This window comes from Neofelis nebulosa, chromosome 2 (assembly GCF_028018385.1).
Source record: "Neofelis nebulosa isolate mNeoNeb1 chromosome 2, mNeoNeb1.pri, whole genome shotgun sequence".
Classification (NCBI taxonomy): Eukaryota; Metazoa; Chordata; class Mammalia; order Carnivora; family Felidae; genus Neofelis; species Neofelis nebulosa.
In genome coordinates this window covers 66,832,073-66,852,866 of record NC_080783.1, presented here as the reverse complement: position 1 = coordinate 66,852,866, position 20,794 = coordinate 66,832,073, and the positions used below count along the sequence as shown (strand labels likewise).

At 35.2% G+C, this 20,794-nt stretch overlaps 1 protein-coding gene across 6 annotated transcripts in view; it reads right to left on the bottom strand.

Annotated features, from left to right (window-relative positions):
- Positions 1 to 20,794, bottom strand: part of LOC131503571 (sodium channel protein type 1 subunit alpha) — a 155,201-nt gene that overhangs the window by 57,209 nt on the left and 77,198 nt on the right. For all 6 annotated transcript variants that reach the window (XM_058715032.1, XM_058715023.1, XM_058715056.1 and 3 more), the window contains exons 3-11: positions 14,372 to 14,489; positions 12,161 to 12,251; positions 10,430 to 10,558; positions 8,634 to 8,725; positions 7,493 to 7,762; positions 4,137 to 4,200; positions 3,535 to 3,676; positions 2,673 to 2,879; positions 913 to 1,197 (exon numbers count right to left, since the gene is read on the bottom strand). In XM_058715032.1, the coding sequence (XP_058571015.1) occupies positions 913 to 1,197; positions 2,673 to 2,879; positions 3,535 to 3,676; positions 4,137 to 4,200; positions 7,493 to 7,762; positions 8,634 to 8,725; positions 10,430 to 10,558; positions 12,161 to 12,251; positions 14,372 to 14,489 (1,398 nt within the window). The remainder of the gene's footprint in view (positions 1 to 912; positions 1,198 to 2,672; positions 2,880 to 3,534; positions 3,677 to 4,136; positions 4,201 to 7,492; positions 7,763 to 8,633; positions 8,726 to 10,429; positions 10,559 to 12,160; positions 12,252 to 14,371; positions 14,490 to 20,794) is intronic.

Genomic DNA, 20,794 nt, shown 5'->3' with positions numbered 1-20,794 from the left:
ATATAGACATTTGAAATGTGCTTTTATTTTGCAAAATTAAGTTGAGGGAGATGCAGTATTCATAACAGGATGTGATTTGTTCCTTTTCATTAACATTCTCATTAACATATTCATTTGTTTAACATTGCTCAAATTAAATTGGTTTATAAGAAATTTCTAGACCTTGAGATTATGAATGGGGAGAAGGATCACAATTTAAAGACACTGAGGAAAACTCAAACCCTGAACCAACATTTTCAAGTTCAAAAGCAAACATCCTTAGCACATTACTTTGGACACCATAAACATTCAATAAACATTGGCAGCGTGACCTTCACAAGGCCACATTTGGTCTTATTGCTCTTTCCTTCAAGGAATTCCAACATTTTTCACAAATTGTTTTAGCGCATCTATCTAAAATCACTTTAAATTAATTATTACCCCTATTTCATCTATAAAGCACAGACTTCTGAAATTCAGAGTCATGTGCTTTTTGATAAAGCATATCACAACTGAAGTTTTCAGAAGCACGAATTCTGGTTTATAAAGAAGTTAGGGGGAAAAGGCAACATAAAATAACCAAAAAAAGTACTGATCAGCTAGCCCTACATCCAATTTTTTTTTTTTCATTAAAAAGGTCAAGGAACAGAAAGATTAAATGTCATTAGTTTCAACAGGTATCAGCAGATAGTATCAGGATGAGAATCCAGTCTTCTGAATTTCAACCCAGTGTTATCCCAGCTACACAAAGCTGCAGACTTACATATATGTGGAGTAAAATTTTCTCATAGCTATGTAAAGAAAGGGTAGATTTAAATATAAGAAACATGGCAGTCAATTCAGTTGATGACAATTCATAAATCTGGTTTACTTCTCCCCCTCTTCAGTGTTCTGATTTTCAGTCATGCATCAATGAAGTCAGCAGTGCCGTACCTGGTGTGGGGAGGAGTACCTCTTTTCATACGTCAATCGATTCCCTTCGATGGAGAAGCGAAACCCTTTCCTTCTGATGCTGTCTTCAGACTCAGATTTATGGAATTCATCCTCATCTTTCTCTTCCCCACCAGACTGCTCTTTCTGTTTTCTTTTCTTTCTCCGATTTCTTCTTTCCTTAGCACTCTTGGAACTCAACTTGGAGGCTTCAGATGAGCTGTCGGAGAGCCCACCTGCGGCGCTAGGTTCTCTGGAATGCTCTGAGGCAGTTACAGCTGCTGCCTGCTACAGTAAGGAGAAATGATTTTAGTATGGCATTAGAGAAGACTTTATCTTCTTAAGCTCAAGTGTTTGCATAACATTTAAAAAACACATTTAACCTGCTGAAGCTGATCTTCCGTAGAAGCAGCTCTGTCTGCAAGTAATAAATGGGACTTTTCCCCATTTCTATCTAACGAAGGCTTTCAGGGTTAACGTGGTTTTATCTCTGTTAACATTTATTATGTTTATATTATGCTGTACAGGCCACATATTCAAAAGGACCAATCAGGCATCGATAAGAACATAAACTCATATTACTTTTTGGGATTTGAATTACTCTAAAAATTGGTATTTAATTAGCACTGTCTTCTCTGAAAAAGAAACTGTGGCATGGAAGAAAAGTTATTGACTTACCTGAGCTCATTACCAAAGGGAGTAGGAATGAGATAAAGAGCTGAGGTCCTCTCCCCAGTTACTGAAGTTGTGTTATCAAAATATCATCAATGAAGGTGATAAAATCCCTTTCTTGCCCTCCCCCCCCATAATCTTCTAACCAGAACACTGGAGAAAGGACAGTCAACATTTTCCACTAAACAAGACAAGACATTTAGTTCTCCAAATACCAACCCCAGCTTCTTTCACTCAGCACTGGTTCTTGCTGGATACATGGGCATGGAATGAAAACAATGCTTTCGATCATAGTTTATACTGGTGCTTAGTCAGTATGTTTTGATATTACCTTTGTTCCCAGAGTGTCCTCAATACAAGGACTCTTGCAAATAAATTAATATTTCCCAAACAGCTTTATTCTAAAGTAAAATCAATGAGCTTGTATGCTAAATGAAAAGCATGAGAGAATATAGAAATGATAGCACAGGCATTTCATTGTACAATGAGTATCAACACCTCTCTATAAGAACAAGAAATCCTTAGATCACCTGGTCTCCATAAAATTGGTGACTTTCATATGCCTACTGAATGTTGCTTTGTCATAGAACATTATATTATTTCATCACTTCCTCGTTTATTATATAAGGCAATTAAGCCACATTAAAAACAATATATTTTTGGTTAAAGAAAAGACTAGATTATCTTTTAAGAGCCAGATGAACATCTTTATATATAATAACCAACACATTTTTTTTTTCTAAGAAAAGATGACTTCTTAGGATTTTCTCCTACACCCTTTCAGTGTTTTTTCCTCGAGCAGACTCAGAATCATATTTTCCATTTTATTACAAAAATCTTAAAACATTAAAATAGCATGAGAGGGTTCCACTGTGGTCAATATTGCAGACATCTTAGAAAAAAAATGAAACTAAATGATCTATAGATGATCAAAATGTAGAAATTATTACTAATCTGCCATCATTACCAGTTTCTCTTAAGTGGAGTCAGTTATCTGTCTCTCACTTTCTCTCCAGTGTTTTTGCAACAACCAAAACAAGAAAAAAGAATTGTACCATGAGACAGGACATATTTGATTTTGATGAATTTACCTGAGCTGCCTCCTGTTGCTTTTTAAGCTGCTCAAGCATCTGCTGAAATTCAGCCTCTTTCTGTTCTGCCTCTTCCAAGGTGGCCTGATTCTGTTCCTCATAGGCCATGGCCACCACAGCCAGGATCAAATTTATCAGATAGAATGAGCCCAAGAAAATGACCAGCACAAAAAATATCATGTATGTTTTTCCAGCAGCACGTAATGTCTGAAAATAAAAACATTAGAATTATTTTTTCAGTATTATTTCACTAACAAGTGGCTTTAACTTTTAACTTACTTGTGTGTCATGTAGGACCCTTGACATAAATAATAATTATGATGGTCACACCCCCTTCTGCCTCCTTGACTGTTTCTTTAACCTCATCCTTTTCCTTCTCTTCTAACTCATGCATTTACATTCAGATCTCCTGGAGGGAATTCTTGGATGCACCAGGAATAAATGGAATCAAACGAAATACCATAGAGATTCCATCAAAGAGCTGAGCCTGTGATAAAAGTCAAGGAAGACATCAAAGTTATCTTCCTATATCTGCTTATCGATTTTCATCACCTGCCACCTGAGGAATAATATTTGAGTGGGCAGATGGAGCTGAGGGGAAGGTGTGCCTTCTGTTTGAGAGGACCTGTGTCTGGAAATGGTGGAAAATAAGTTTTGAGCCAAAGGGAAACGAGAGGGAATTGCTATCCTGTCATCACTATGCTTAATATGTGTTACAATCAATAGGATAAAGAAATTCAAATCTCCCAATTTCAAGTTCTGTTCCTTCTGCTATATTATGTTGTGATTTGGAAGTCAGCACTAAGGTGCTTTTCTTATATGTTTCTACTTAAATGCAGTATGTATCTCTTCAGGTTCTCACCAGTTGATAAAGATTTTCCCAGAAGTCCTGAGTCATCAGTCGAAACAGAGACAAAAAAGCCCAGCTGAAGGTATCAAAGCTTGTGTAGCCATAATTAGGATTCCTACCAGCTTTCACACACATATATCCTTCTGGACATTGGCTATAAATGGGACAAAAGAAAGCATACGAAGTTCTGTTGTCTTTTTATTCTGATAGCATGCTATACTTATAACATTGTCTAGCCAGGAAAATTGGCTGTTTCAAGGGATAGAAGTTATCACAAGAGATAGAGCATGATAAATAATACACATTTCCCAACTTCTGAGAACATAATTTTACTAGCCACTTGATGTCATCATTAAAATATGTTGGTAATTAGCATTTTAACATATTCTAGTTCATTTTCTCTACTGGGTAGCCTCTAGAGTCATCTTCTAGTTCACATATACTCATCTAAGGGACACAGCATTAAAGCAAAAGTATTATTCCTTGTTTTATGAAACATAAAAACTTGCCTAACCTTTAAATAATCCCTCACCTTAGAGGTAGCCTGAATGATAGCAAATAAGTATTAATAAAGTATACACACATACACAAACACACACAGATTATTGGCTTACCCTGCATCAGAGCTGTTTCCACATAGTAGGGCATCCAAAAGACCCTCCAGAAAATAATGATACCCTGTTTAGGAAAGAGTAAGTCATATGATGAGTATTTGCATTGCACTGCAAAATGAAAGCAAGATGAGGCCCCAAATTTTAGGATTCATAGAATGATTTAAATAAAATATGTTATATAATTCCCTGAAAGACATTGGGATTTGCCATTTCATTTCTCCCTCAAAATACTAGATATTATAGTAAGGGGATTGATTACTTAAGAGAATAAAGCATTTGTTCTTTATGAGTATAAAATTAGCGATAATTTAGGTGCTAACCTAAAAATTTAAAAAGCATCAAATGTTTTTTTCTATTACCCTCATGAAAAATAAAAATTTCATTCTGTAAAAATAGATAGGCATGACAGAGATTCCTTTGTTTTTCAAAATAGCCACATATTTGAAAACAAAGGGATTATATATTTTCTCTCTACTATGTTTTTAAACACTATTTATAAATGTTTAACAGTTGATTATGATTTGCATTCTATCAACTTCCAGATATATTCTGCTTACAGTAAAGTTGCATAAATCAGGTCAGCTAACTAAAAGAAATGAAACAAAAAATAATGTTAAATAGTAAAGCTAAAATAATTACTAGAGGTGAATACTATAGTATCTCAAAGCTTTCTTTTGCTGGCAAATTCTTTAGATTCTTTTAATATCCAGTTGAAGTGTCACTTCTGTGAATTATTCCTTGATATTTTCTATTTCCTGCCCACTAAAGATTGGCAAAATTAAGAACTCCTCTCACTGTGTTACCAGTAATATGTAGCTACTTATATTATTATTAAACTCATTGTCCTATATTGTAATTATTTGTTTACAAAAATTATTACTCCTTGAAAGAAAGTCTAATCATTGATTATTTCCATATTACTATTGTTGGGACTCAGGAGTCTATCAATAAATTTTACTGAATAAATAAGGACAGGGAAGACAAAAAGAGAAATGTAAGGAATTAAATCATCATTTGAAAAATGTATTCGAATACAGTTGACAATGTTACATTAGTTTCAGGTGTACAACATAGTGATTCCATAAGTGTATACACTATGCTGTGTTCACAAGTGTAGCTACCTTCTGTCCTGATATATTGTTATTATGATATCATTGACTGTATTCCTTTTGTGGTGACTTTTATTTCTGTGACTTATTCATTCCATAATTGGAAGCCTATATCTCCCACTCCCCTTCACCCATTTTGCCCAACCTGCCACTCCTACCCTTCTAGCAACCATCAGTTTATTCTCTGTATTTATGCTTTTTGTTTATTTATTGATTTGTCATTGTTTTTGTTTTTGTTGTTTTTTTTAGATTTCACTTATGTGTGAAATCAAATGGTATTTGTTTTCCTCAGTCTGATTTATTTCACTTAGCATAATACCCTCTAATTGCACTATTGAGTACATACTCAAAGAAAGTGAAAACACTAATTTGAAAAGATATATGCACCCCTATGCTTATTGAAGCATTATTTATAGTAGCCAAGATATGGAAACAGCCCAAGTGTCCATCAACAGATGAATGGATAAGGAAGATGTGTTGTGTGTATACACACACACACGCACACACACACAATGGAAATATTACACAGTTATAAAAAAGGATGAGATCGTGGCATTTAAATAATCATTGTTTTAAGAAAAAAATTTTTGGATATCGTAAAAAGAAATATTTCCTAGATGTTAAATTTTCAGAGAAATTTGTTCTATGCATGGTTCTATAAGGGATACAAAACCATATAATGGGAAATACTTTCATTTCCAATGTCTTACTTCTTTGAACATAGAGAAGAAAATTTAGACAGAATTCCTTCATTTTTAATTAAAATTAAATTAAGTGAAAAATATGATAGTTTCTGGATGAATTTTTGATATCAGGTATTTATAAATGAAGTTTTAACCACTAAAGTCAATGATCTAGAAGCTTAATCTGAAGAAAATACAACTTTCAGTCATAATATTTATCTTTAATTTTAATAAATTTAATTTTCTATTACTTTCAAAGACAAACATTTTATTTGCATTTGCAATTAATTAATTAATTAATTAATTAATTAATATAAAAATATTTAATATAATTTATTGTCAAGTTAGCTAACATACAGTGTATATATACAGTGTGCTCTTGGTTTTGGGAGTAGAAGCCCGTGATTCATTGTTTACATACAACACCCAGGGCTCAACCCAACAAGTGCCCTCCTCAATGCCCATCACCCATTTTCCCCTCTCCCCTGTCCGCCCATCAACCCTCAGTTTGTTGTCTGTATTTAAGAGTCTCTTATGGTTTGCCTCCCTCTCTATTTGAAACTATTTTCCCCCTTCCCTTCTCCCATGTATTTGTATTTGCATTTGATTTAAAACAATCTATTCAACAAATGGATTGTCGTTAGGCAAAATGGTAAGTATGGATTTTTAGAGCTGAAAATAAATCTGATATTTATGATTTCTTTTACTTTGACTCTAAGAGAAATGGAGTCCAAGTACATATTCACTAGAGAATAAACCTTAAATGACATCTTCATAGTCGGTTCCTTGATCTTAGCCAAGAGAAAAAAATAACAGATTTCAGGGAGATGATGACAGCAGTAGACTTATTGGCATCATATGAGTGAATAAAGAACAATTTTATGTATTGCTTTGACACACAAATTCTTAACCTAGAGGTTTCCAACATGTGCAAATTACTTGTTGGCATATCACTAATGTCATGAAAGAGTTAATCTGTATGAATCAAGGTATTTTATATATCTACAATTATAAAAAGATACTGATTTGTTTTTAAAATTATGCTGTCATTACTTTAAGAATTATCCAACTACCAGTAATTTTTTATGACTAAGTCTACTTGTTCCACACAACCAATCACTAAGGTTTTCTTTCTTTGATTTTTTTGTTAAGTATTACTCATCTCCTTCAAATAATAAAGATAAACACCCATCTAAAGTCTAAGTTTCATATATTTAATATTTTTCTTTAAACAGGACATTCCTTTTTCCTGTGAATCATGTTCTATATCTGCTCTTGTAACATTGCTACTGGCAAATACTAAAACCAAATAACAGAGAAAATTTTACTTACTTTCTTTGCAGCTGAATTCTTTAGTCTCCCATATAATGATATAACAGAAAATGGCACTTGGAGTCAAAATTAGAATAGTTATCAATAAAATAATTAAAGGTATGTGCAAACCAATGGTCAGGTGATTATGAGATCACAACCTGTTATGCAATCATTTTAAGAAAATCTTTCATGCCTTGGTGGAAGGCAGGTCAACAATGAAAAAATAAATCTACATAACAATAATTCTTACTTGAATCTTGAATATACGATTTCCAGTCAAACTCAGTGTGAGTTTCATTGACAAGTGTGCCATTGTAATTCATGGTTACATTCTTCTCTATAGTGTGTTCCTCCAGGGAAGCATTGGTGGGAGGCCATTGCACACATTTATTCCGCAGGTTGCCCATGAACAGCTGCAGCCCAATCAGTGCAAACACGCTCAGACAGAACACAGTCAGGATCATGACATCGGAGAGCTTCTTCACTGACTGGATCAGGGCCCCCACGATGGTCTTCAGGCCTTAAAGAAAGAAGGCTATGACTGTGAAGACTTAGGACATTGGAAATAACAAAAGGCCCACACAGTTTTCTTGAAAACATAGATTCCATGCATAAATTTGAAAATAATTGCAATGCCAGTGGAAGAACAACACTTCCTGGGAGGCTGAAGTGCTAAGGAAATGAACTCCAGAAACAAAGATCCAAACAACGAAATGAAGATCATCTTCCATTATGTCAAGAGAGAATAATGGGAGGTTTATGGTCTTCATGAAGGGTCTTGTATTTCTCCATTTTGCTAATGAAACTCACCCCATACTTTCATTAGGGTTAGTTATCCATTTTAAAACAAGTTACCTGAATACATATTTTACAATGCCTATTTATAAGTAGGAAAAGGTTTGCTATAACTCGGGAGGAGGTTTAGGATATAATTGGACTTGAAGATAATAAATCTTCCATACAGACTCATGCTATTCTTCATTATCTTATTTCCTTGACTTTTAAAGCATTATTAGGATTTACATTGTACATACAACATCATCAATACCTACAATGAACAAGAAATTACAAATTGGTACATTCAGTTGGGACCAAATCCCTGGTACAACTGACAATGGAGAGAAAAATACATGACATCTCTAAAGGCAAATCACACATGGACTATATACTGCATTATCTCATGCTAAACTCCTACGCTGATAAAAAGTGAAAAAACATAAAAACTTATGTCCAAATAATAAGAATCATTTCCTATAAAACACTTGATTTTGATAATGATTTTAATTATTTTATTATGACTCCTGAATTTCTGTAATGTTGACTGTCAAGCAAAGAAGATGTTGCTGAAAAGACATGATGGATCGGCCCCGGGTGTTTAACCCAGCTCTCACCTGGAATGACTGAAATTGTTTTCAGGGCTCGGAGAACTCTGAATGTTCTCAACGCTGAGACATTGCCCAGGTCCACGAACTCTGTCACGTATCTGTAATAGGGAGTTCACACACAGACACAATAACAGATACAAAGAAAGAGCTGTAGGTACAAGGAGCCTTATGGTTCACACCAATCACTCCTTACCTGGAGTTACAGACATAGTTTTCAAAGCTCTCAAGACTCTGAAAGTTCGAAGAGCTGAAAAATTGCCTAGGCTTACAAATTCTGTTACATACCTGTAGAATTAAATCAGAGTTATTCAAGATTTAGGCAGGATTTATATTATTTGCTTGGGTCTTTTATAAAGACCTTCTTGGTGATTCTAAATGATAATATCGTATGTAGCAATTTAGAAATTAGAGTCAATTGCTATGGTTTTCTTTACTCACATCATTTAAGGCCGTTTGCTGTACGTAAACTTCATAAAGTGCATAATCCTGTTGCTATGTTGGCTAGCAATATAATCAACATCTTGTGTAACTGAGGAGAATTAAATCAATAGAAAACTAAATCTTGGCTGTTGTTTCAGGGTTTCAGTTAGAATGAACTATGTGAAATCACCTAAGAGAAATTTAGGCAGGAAAAGGCAGATTGCCTTACTAACTATCTGGACATGAAAAGGTTTTCCTAGTGTAACTCCTAAGTGAAAGTTAGGCAAGTTCAGACCAAGATCTTATGATCTGCTGTTATTGCTACTTTGTTTTCAAAAAACAGTTGTCCCAATATGCTGTCTTTTGAACGGTGGCCCGAGGGAATGGTGAAGAGTTGGCTCATCTGGACTAGACATGGAATTAAAGATGAGACAGGCAGCATTTGGAGACCTCAGTATGTCATTCCTACTTCTGATCCTATCTACCTCGCTGTGCCTGTAGGAGGCCAAGAAGTCAGCTCCTGAAGGAACGCTGAGGGCAAGTGGGCATGGGCCACCATCCTCCACACATATTTCACCTACTTACGAATGGCCTTCAATTCCTTTTCTGAATCTCTTCTTCCTTGGGAAAGTTTACCACAAGAAAAAACAAGGACAGGGATGAAGAAATTGTGCATATTACCGAGTGTATCTGGGTGTGAGATGAGGATAAGAAGGTTTATGTAGAGGGTAATGAGATGAAGAAAATCATAAAGGGAAAGAGGAGAAGAAGAAGTGGGATCAGGTGAGGAATAGGAAGAGACAGAATGTGTCTGCTCATAAGTCTTAAAGATCAATTTGCTGATGAAATAATAATTTACTATATTAAATACATAATATATTAAGGACCTCATTTTTTCTATTAGTTTGATCTGTCAGAAACTTTGGATGCTCAGAGATAGTTATATTATTCTACCAAACTAATAAAAGAAGACAGAGAGAACACGTAACACGGGTAAGCTCAGTGACAATTTGTGCAGCCAACAGAGTGGTTTCTGACTCTAATTTTTAAAAACCATTTTCACAGATGTATTCTGAATACACCTGTGCCTTCAAATTGTGTGCATGTGGGAGGGACTTGTGTGTGTGTGTTGAACAAGTGGCATGTATGAAATCTGCTGACATGTTTCTTACATGTGGAAATTGTAACTTCAACCGCTGCAGAAGCTGTGTGCCCAAGTGGAATGTCACTTGGACCTCTGTTGTGCTAAACAAAATCAGGAGCTTAAATGTATACATCACACCAAAATATTTTTCGGTTAAAGCAAGCTTAGTCTTTAAAAACATAAGCACTCATAGAAAGCCCAACCATATTCTGCCTTGAAGATTCAAAAAGGCACTTACGCAAATGTAATGACAGTGAAGTCAAGCCAGTTCCATGGGTCCCGAAGGAAAGTAAAATCTTCTAAACAGAAACCCCTTGCAATAATTTTTATAAGTGATTCAAAAGTATATATTCCTGTGAAGGTGTACCTGGAGGCAAGCATCCAAAAAAGACTTGATAAAGCAATAATTTTCTTTTATAGCATATCAATTTCTTATCACTCTGTCAGTGGAAGAGATGAACATTAAAAAAGGGAATCTAAGTAGGTGGATGTTATTTTCATGAAAATAAAACATAACCCTAAATTTAAATTCCTTCCCTCCCATATGAAGGGTTGTTTTTTGAGGGTCCTAAAAGCGGAGTGAGAAATACAAGCTGTATGAAGTCCATGTGGCTACTGCCTGAAATGTCTTGGTATTGACATAAGTGAATAGAACCTCCTGAGAATTATCCAGTACATTCATGTAATGGAGTAGCCAATCAATACTATTGCAGAAGCATAAAATGATATTCCTTTAGAAAGTAAAAAACTAATTTCAATCATGTTTAATGAATGAGAGAACATTGACAAATTAGCAAGTCTTGTGGTTTTCCTTTTCTAGAAGATAAGACAGTTCACTAACTTGGAAAAAGGATTTTGTTAACATCCGATAGGATAATTCTAGGGTCTTTTGAGGTAAGATTTAATTTAGAATAAAATGTTGGGCTAATTCAGAAATGTACATGTTTCCAAAGTTTTAACCTTCTACTCAGAAGTTAGAGAATAAAATCACAGAAACCAGTGGGACTGAAGACCTATGGGTCTAACACGTTAACTTCAACACCTTAGGAATTCTTTGTATATAAATTTTATTACATCCTGTTTGGATCTCTGTTTCTTTTATAATTGGCTCCAACCTGGAAGTGTCCAGGTAGAGAAGAGGCTCTTGGGAATACCCTCGTGGTTGTTGTTTTCAGGGTCAGCAGCCACAGAACAAAAGAGGTTACAACCTAGGCAGGATGAAGAGCCCCAGCAGAAATTAACACAAATCCAGCCTCTCTGCTGTAGAGGTAACCCAGAACAGAGTCATCAGTGCAGTTAGTAATGCTTTTAGTTTCCACAAACACTACCCTTTCACTTCAGTTAGTTTAGCCCTCAGTTTAAATGGAATTTTCAAGTTGTAAAACCCCAAATTTGGGGATTTTTTTTCCAGTGAATTTTTTGATGACAGCACTTGAAACTGATTTAGGCCTGACAAGAAGTAGATGTGCCTGATGGAAATGAAAACCCAATGAGGATCAACATTGTCTTCTCATGGCATGTGTAACATTCCCTTGTAAATTCTGAACTCAGTGAATTCATCTGGAAATTTAATTGGAGTCAAGGTTTACCATATTGGCTCTCTTCTGCAATTGCTTTCATCACATTTGCTTTGGCCACTGTAGATCCTAAAGGAAATATGGTGAGTGTCTGAGAATATTGGCCTTCTGATAACCATCAAATACAGGTGAAAGACAGATATTAGATCCAACAACACCAGCAGGCCTGAAAGCAAATGTCATTTGTCTTCCTGCTTTGTACTTGTGCCTAGAGATGGCTTTAATAAAAATATTCTTCAGTTTTATTTAGAAGGTACACTGAGGCATAGTTTCAAAATCTGTATCTATATATAGATATAGATATACATGTCTATATGTCTACATATCTATATAGTCATATCTATAACACACACATACACATAGTAGGTGGTTTCAACATAAATTGAACTTACTCTACATTCTTTGTCCAGTCAGGAGGATTACTCATTGTCATAAACACACAGTTCGTCAAAATAGTGCACATAATTAGCATGCTGAATAATGTAGATTATTGTTAAGGAACACACAAAAGAAAATCCAAACCCACGTATTATATTATATAAAACAAACATTGAAAGATTAAACTGCAGTTTAGCCAGGATACAGTGACTAATACTCTGTGGGTAATTATCTAATTTCTTTAAATTTCAGTTTTGTCATTTGCAAAATGTGGGTAATAATATCAACCCTCAGAGTAGTACTATAGATTAAGTGACATTGTGTACAGTGTGCTGTATAGATTAAGTGAGATAATGTATAATATTTATATAAGTATAAAGTATTGTTTTGATACTATTACTGAACCAATGTATTTGCCTCCCGGAGGAGTTTAGTGGGAAAGCTGTGCAAAGTGGAGTGGTACAGTTTTTGGGCAGAGAAGCCTGATTTGAATTAATTCAGGTGCCTAAAATAGCAAATTGTTAAGGAAGGCACATATAAGCAATACTGTAATTTCTTAAGTACATATTATATATATATATTTTTTTATGTAAAAAAACCCCACGTAGTCAGAGTACAGCATGGTCCTGGGTCAGGTTGCTCTATTTTGACTGAGTTTGAACAAGTTCAGCAGCACTGAATACAAGTAGAAGTGAAAATCCCCAAAGGCCAGGACTTAATGTGACATGAATGTAATTAAAATTCAACATAAAAGTGATCTTGGGCAATTCACTCAGCCACTCTTGCCACGGAATCTTATGTCTCCAGTGACTTTCATACAAGGTAGCTAATCAAGTGTAGACTTGGCCGGTTTCAGGTGCAGATGAAATTTGTTAAAATGTGGAAGGTTCTTGGAACAGGCCTATATATTAGTAAATATGATCCAAGTGTTAGCTAAAACAAATGACTAAGACATAACAGAGCTGAAGGGGACCTTGAAAAAAACTAGTCTAATCACTGTATTTCAGAAATCAAAGAAATAAGGCCCAAGCTCTAGGGAAATTAGCTAACTTGGCTGAGGACTAGAACACAAGTTTCCTGCCTTCATATCCAATATTCTTTCCACTACAGTTAACTGCCCAAATAAAAATTTTCCAGAAGTGAAAAAGGAAGTTTTCATCAAATGACCACATGATGGCACTAGGAATACAAACTAGGATAAGGTAACCTCCATAAACATAAGAACCTTGAACGTATGATTTTTGTTTCAAATCTTCTAATATTAAAAATGGCATATTTATGCCACTAAGGAATCTCTCGCCATCGGGTTAAAAGTAGAAATGGCCTTTTCAGTTTTATAATCTTTTTTTAAAAAAAATCAGGTATTATGCATTTATGAAAATTACAACAGTATTTCTACACTTATCATCACCAAAGCCATCAAATGAGACATAATCAGAAATAAAGTTTTTGCCCATGATATGAATACCTAAATTTAGTTGGAGTCCTTTTTAACACCAATGGAAATTGCAAAGTCAAATCCCTAAAGATCGTTTGGAAATATAATCTCAGCTTCTTTCATTAACTTCCAGAGTCGTTACTAAGCAATCTGTTTTACATGACAGAGTCATAATTCAATGACTTACATTTGAAATTCAGCCAATATTCCAGTATTTCCTCATGAATTTCATTTGGAGAGTTCAAGAATTAACTAAGTATTGGCCAAAGCCGCCTGAAATTCTCCCATAGAAAATATACTTAAAGGTTTATTCTAAGGTAAACTAAAATGCTTTATCTAATAGGTATGTCTAAACTTGGCTCTAGAAATATATTTCTCTGTTATTATATCGTTACTTATTGTAAATTCTAGATAATCACAAATTTTGTGGTAAAGATACATACGGCCATCTAAAATTAGATTTGTAAGACTCAATCCATGCAAGTATTTTTAGGAAGATATGTATATCTGTATATAAAGTGTTAAAGGCTAGGTATAATATATATTTGAAAGATAAATATATATATGCATATATATATACATATATATAATGTTAAAGACTTTGTAAGTTTCAGTGACATCTCTATGACCAATAAACTGTAAGAATAAGGCTTATAAGACAAAAGATACAAAATGAGAGTAATAAAAGCCACAGAACATGGACATTTCCCAAGCTAATTTTATATTTAGCTACAAAGCACTTATAGATTACACACATAGTTACTATTGATCACTTCAAAAGGATATGAATGTACCAAAATCTTAATAGCTATTTTCCTAAGAGGATTGAAGGGAGTTAAAATGTACAGGGCAGAGGTGGCACTGAACCGGAAGATGGCCTTCCCTTTATTCAATACTATAAAAGTCTGTAAGACAGGAACACAACATACAAGTATAAAAGTATAAACCATTTAAACGTTATTGCCTACTTCTGTTATTTGTCATAATGAATTATTCCAATGTTGCAGCTTTTAATGTACACCATGCAGACAAACAGTCACTTTTACAGGACCGTTAGAGTCCTTTAGAGAGGACATTCAATGGTGTCATCTACCTTTTACCTGATACTTACCTGCAATTTTATCATACATAAGGTATTTGGTCAAGAGAATTGGTTCATTTTGTCAATATCTTAAACATCTGACTTGAATGAAAGTCTTAAATGGGTGCGTATTTCATTTCTTTCTAAAATTCTTAAGACACTACATTTCTTTATAGTGATTTCAGGTTTCCCAACTCGAATATCTTGCAAATTAGTCCTATAGAATGCAAAATCATTCGATAGAACTAGTACTTTTTTCAAAGTTATTTTTTAACCATTTATTCTTAAAATAAATCTTATCATCTATTGGTAATAGGAAATAAAAACAGCCACCATAAGACCCGCTCTTGAGCTAGATGGACACAATCCAAAAATTGATTTTTGGAAGCCAAGCTCCTTGGAGAGTATCTGTTGACCGGGAGTGCTAAATTCTGTATTGGGATTTCTGAGTTAGCTGACACATTGAATTCTAATCCCAATTGACTGCTCATCTCATGTAGTGCTTTTTTAGTATGAAGGAAAAGCTCAAAGCCCCTGAAGAATTTAGGATCCATGAACGTGAATGGAATTGCATTCCAAAAATTAGATATATTTGAGAGCAATTAGCAGTGTTCAGACAAAAAAAAAAATAAATAAAGTAACAACATACAATAGCATAAATAACATAATGAAGGATTCTGACTCAGTGTTTCTTAAGGCATTTACTAATAATAACATAACATAAAATTTACCCTCCTAATCATTTCTAAATGTATTGTTTGGTACTGATTTTTAAAAAGAATGCATTATATGGCCTATTATAGTAAAGTACCTTAGCATCTTTTAAATCTAATTAGTTCAATAAAAATGTCATTACTACAACTCCTCAGGATAACATTCACTGCATGAAGTGACTTCAAAACCAAAGAAAAAGTTCAAAATTAGTGGTGGAGGAGAAAAGGCTGATAAGTAGCATCTAGTTTGAAACAGTCTTCTCTTTATAACCCAAGACTGTAGAAAATTTGATTTTGTGCCTCAGAACATATTTCAAAACATAACATTTTGACTGGTTCAGGAATGAAATTCTGTATATGAAATATCACTTTAAAGATACATTTATATGAGTCTAACTCTTCATACATTAGATGCAGGTCATAATTATCACTTAGCTTTTCATATATAGTTACCAAACTCAGTAACATTTATTGAGCCCCTATGTGATAAGGTGTTAATATTATGAGCATTGCAAACACCTGGACGGTAGTATGGAACTAGTTTTAGGTCCAACTATTAACTTAGTTTATTCCAGTGCAAATAATGTATATTAACTAATTAGCACAATACTTGCAAAGCTCTGTGCTAGAGTTTACACAGAAAACAAAGATATGTAAGTCATGACCCCACGAAGTATATATAGTAGTGAATGTTCAACTATCTCAGCTAATAGAAGAAAGTCTAGAAGGATAATTTATGTAGAGCAAAGCTGTCCATTAGAAATATTACGTGAATTACAAATTTGCGTCCATACGTGATTTTAAATATTCTGATAGCTGTATTTTTAAAAAGTAAAAAAGCGGGTAAAATTAATAATTTTTAATCTAATATATCCATTATATTATCATTTTGTTCAACCAATATTAGAAAATTTGAGATATTTTACATCCTTCTTTTCATACCAATTCTAAGTCTTTGAAGTCTGTACTCACCACATTTAAAGCGCTAGACCCACACTGGGGCAATGTCTACTGCATTTGGCAGCACAGACCTAGATGTAAACCATGCATTGTAGTGCTAGTTCAGACTCTCTTCAGCAAGGTAAAAATCAATTCTGATTTTGTTTTATTTTATTTTATTTTATTTTATTAAATTTTTTTTAACATTTATTTATTTTTGAGACAGAGAGAGAGCATGAACAGGGGAGGGTCAGAGAAAGAGGGAGACACAGAATCTGAAACAGGGTCCAGGCTCTGAGCTGTCAGCACAGAGCCCAACACGGGGCTCGAACCCACAGACTGCAAGATCATGACCTGAGCCGAAGTCAGACTTAACCGACTGAGCCACCCAGGCGCCTCTCAATTCTGATTTTAAAGGCAAACCAAGAAAAACAGGTAAACACCCTGCTATTCAACAGCTTGACAATCTGGAAAGTAACAGTAGGAAAATATAAGTAGATTTTTTTTTTTTAAACTTAAGTAGTTATTAAGAGTGTAGACTCTGGAGTCAGATGTCTGGCTCAAGTGTGGCTCCGTAGCCTTCCAGCAGTGGGATCCTAGACAAGTTACTTCATTTCTGTGACTCATTTGTCTCATTTGAAAAAATGGGAATAAATATACTTAGCTCACAAAGTTGTTGTGATTCCAATTCAGTAGAGATTCTGATGCCTAGTATTGTGTATTTTTAGTAAATAACTCAGGTGATTCTTCAATAGCAGGGCTGTGAATCTGTGTTTGTTAACAGGTAATTTTTAAAATTGCCTGAATAGGGGGCGCCTGGGTGGCGCAGTCGGTTAAGCGTCCGACTTCAGCCAGGCCACGATCTCGCGGTCAGTGAGTTCGAGCCCCGCGTCAGGCTCTGGGCTGATGGCTCAGAGCCTGGACCCTGTTTCCGATTCTGTGTCTCCCTCTCTCTCTGCCCCTCCCCCGTTCATGCTATGTCTCTCTCTGTCCCAAAAATAAATAAAAAACGTTGAAAAAAAATTAAAAAAAAAAATTGCCTGAATTGTCAATGATTATGTTGTACACATGCATTAAAATCCTTCCCCCTGACCTATAATAACAATATATAATAATAACAATTGTAACAGTTTGGTAGGAATTGCTATTTATGAATCTGTGCTTGTTACTATCTAGTGATTTTGTTTCTGAGTTTTTATTTTATTTTAACATGAAATTTATTGTCAAATTGGTTTCCATACAACACCCAGTGCTCCTCCTAACAGGTGCCCTCCTCAATGGCCATCACCCACTTTCAGCTACCTCCCACCCCCCCATAAACCCTCATTCTCATTTTTTAAAAAATTTTTAATGTTTATTTATTTTTGAGAGAGAGAGAGAGAGAGAGAGAGAGAGGGAGAGAATGATCAGGGAAGGGGCAGAGAGAGAGGGAGACATAGAATCCAAAGCAGGCTCCAGGTTCTGAGCTGTCAGCACAGAGCCTGATGCGGGGCTTAAACTCACAAACTATGAGATCATGACCTAAGCTGAAGTCGGCTGCTTAACCAACTGAGACACCCAGGCGCCCCTATTCTCAGTTTTTAAGAGTCTCTTATGGTTTGGCTCTCGTCCTCTCTAACTTTTTTTTTTTTTCTTTTCCTTTCCCTCCCCCATGGTCTTCTGTTAAATTTCTCAGGATCTACACTCTGACCCAGCAATAGCACTGCTAGGAATTTACCCAAGGGATACAGGAGTGCTGATGCATAGGGGCACTTGTACCCCAATGTTTATAGCAGCACTTTCAACAACAGCCAAATTATGGAAAGAGCCTAAATATCCATCAACTGATGAATGGATAAAGAAATTGTGGTTTATATACACAATGGAATACTACTTGGCAATGAGTTTTTAGATAGTTGATTTGTTTATAATTTTTTATCCAAGGTGGACATTGAATTTAACAAGCCATACTTTTCCAGTCTCCTTTTCTTTTCTTTTCTTTTCAAAGTTTATTATTTTTATTTATTTTGAGTGAGAGATAGAGAGCAAGAGGGGGAGGGGCAGAGAGAGAGAGAGACAGAATCTCAAGTAGGCACCGCACTGTCAGCACTGAGCTCGACACTGGGCTCGAACCCACGAACTATGAGACCATGACCTTAGCTGAAGTCAAGAGTCAGATGTTTAACTGACTGAGCCGCCCAGGCACCCCTCCAGTCTCTTTTTCTGAAGATGTCCACTATATTTTCTTTCAATCTAGGGGCCATGTTACTTAAAATAAATAGTTCAAATTTAAGGTCCAATTTCATATTTATCTAAACATTATCAAAAAATTACCAAATAGAGATGAAGAAGGGCATTATATAATAATTACAGGGTCTATCCATCAGGAAGAGCTAACAATTATAAATGTCTATGCGCCAAATACTGGAGCCCCCAGATATATAAAACAGTTACTCATAAACATAAGCAACCTTATTGATAAGAATGTGGTCATTGCAGGGGACTTTAACACCCCACTTACAGAAATGGATAGATCATCTAGACACACAGTCAATAAAGAAACAAGGGCCCTGAATGATACATTGGATCAGATGGACTTGACAGATATATTTAGAACTCTGCATCCCAAAGCAACAGAATATACTTTCTTCTCGAGTGCACATGGAACATTCTCCAAGATAGATCATATACTGGGTCACAAAACAGCCCTTCATAAGTTTACAGGAATTGAAATTATACCATGCATACTTTCAGACCACAATGCTATGAAGCTTGAAATCAACCACAGGAAAGTCTGGAAAACCTCCAAAAGCGTGGAGGTTAAAGAACACCCTACTAACGAATGAGTGGGTCAACCAGGCAATTAGAGAAGAAATTAAAAAATATACGGAAACAAACGAAAATGAAAATACAACAATCCAAACGCTTTGGGACACAGCGAAGGCAGTCCTGAGAGGAAAATACATTGCAATCCAGGCCTATCTCAAGAAACAAGAAAAATCCCAAATACAAAATCTAACAGCACACCTAAAGGAAATAGAAGCAAAACAGCAAAGGCAGCCTAAACCCAGCAGAAGAAGAGAAATCATAAAGATCAGAGCAGAAATAAACAATATAGAATCTAAAAAAACTGTAGAGCAGATCAACGAAACCAAGAGTTGGTTTTTTGAAAAAATAAACAAAATTGACAAACCTCTAGCCAGGCTTCTCAAAAAGAAAAGGGAGATGACCCAAATAGATAAAATCATGAATGAAAATGGAAATATTACAACCAATCCCTCAGAGATACAAACAATTATCAGGGAATACTATGAAAAATTATATGCCAACAAATTGGACAACCTTGAAGAAATGGACAAATTCCTAAACACCCACACTCTTCCAAAACTCAATCAGGAGGAAATAGAAAGCTTGAACAGACCCATAACCAGCGAAGAAATTGAATCGGTTATCAAAAATCTCCCAACAAATAAGAGTCCGGGACCAGATGGCTTCCCAGGGGAGTTCTACCAGACGTTTAAAGCAGAGATAATACCTATCCTTCTCAAGCTATTCCAAGAAATAGAAAGGGAAGGAAAACTTCCAGACTCATTCTATGAAGCCAGTATTACTTTGATTCCTAAACCAGACAGAGACCCAGTAAAAAAAGAGAACTACAGGCCAATATCCCTGATGAATATGGATGCAAAAATTCTCAATAAGATACTAGCAAATCGAATTCAACAGCATATAAAAAGAATTATTCACCATGATCAAGTGGGATTCATTCCTGGGATGCAGGGCTGGTTCAACATTCGCAAATCGATCAACGTGATACATCACATTAACAAAAAAAAAGAGAAGAACCATATGATCCTGTCAATCGATGCAGAAAAGGCCTTTGACAAAATCCAGCACCCTTTCTTAATAAAAACCCTTGAGAAAGTCGGGATAGAAGGAACATACTTAAAGATCATAAAAGCCATTTATGAAAAGCCCACAGCTAACATCATCCTCAATGGGGAAAAACTGAGAGCTTTTTCCCTGAGATCAGGAACACGACAGGGATGCCCACTCTCACCGCTGCTGTTTAATATAGTGCTGGAAGTTCTAGCATCAGCAATCAGACAACAAAAGGAAATCAAAGGCATCCAAATTGGCAAAGATGAAGTCAAGCTTTCGCTTTTTGCAGATGACATGATATTATACATGGAAAATCCGATAGACTCCACCAAAAGTCTGCTAGAACTGATACATGAATTCAGCAAAGTTGCCGGATACAAAATCAATGTACAGAAATCAGTTGCATTCTTATACACTAACAATGAAGCAACAGAAAGACAAATAAAGAAACTGATCCCATTCACAATTGCACCAAGAAGCATAAAATACCTAGGAATAAATCTAACCAAAGATGTAAAAGATCTGTATGCTGAAAACTATAGAAAGCTTATGCAGGTAATTGAAGAAGATATAAAGAAATGGAAAGACATTCCCTGCTCATGGATTGGAAGAATAA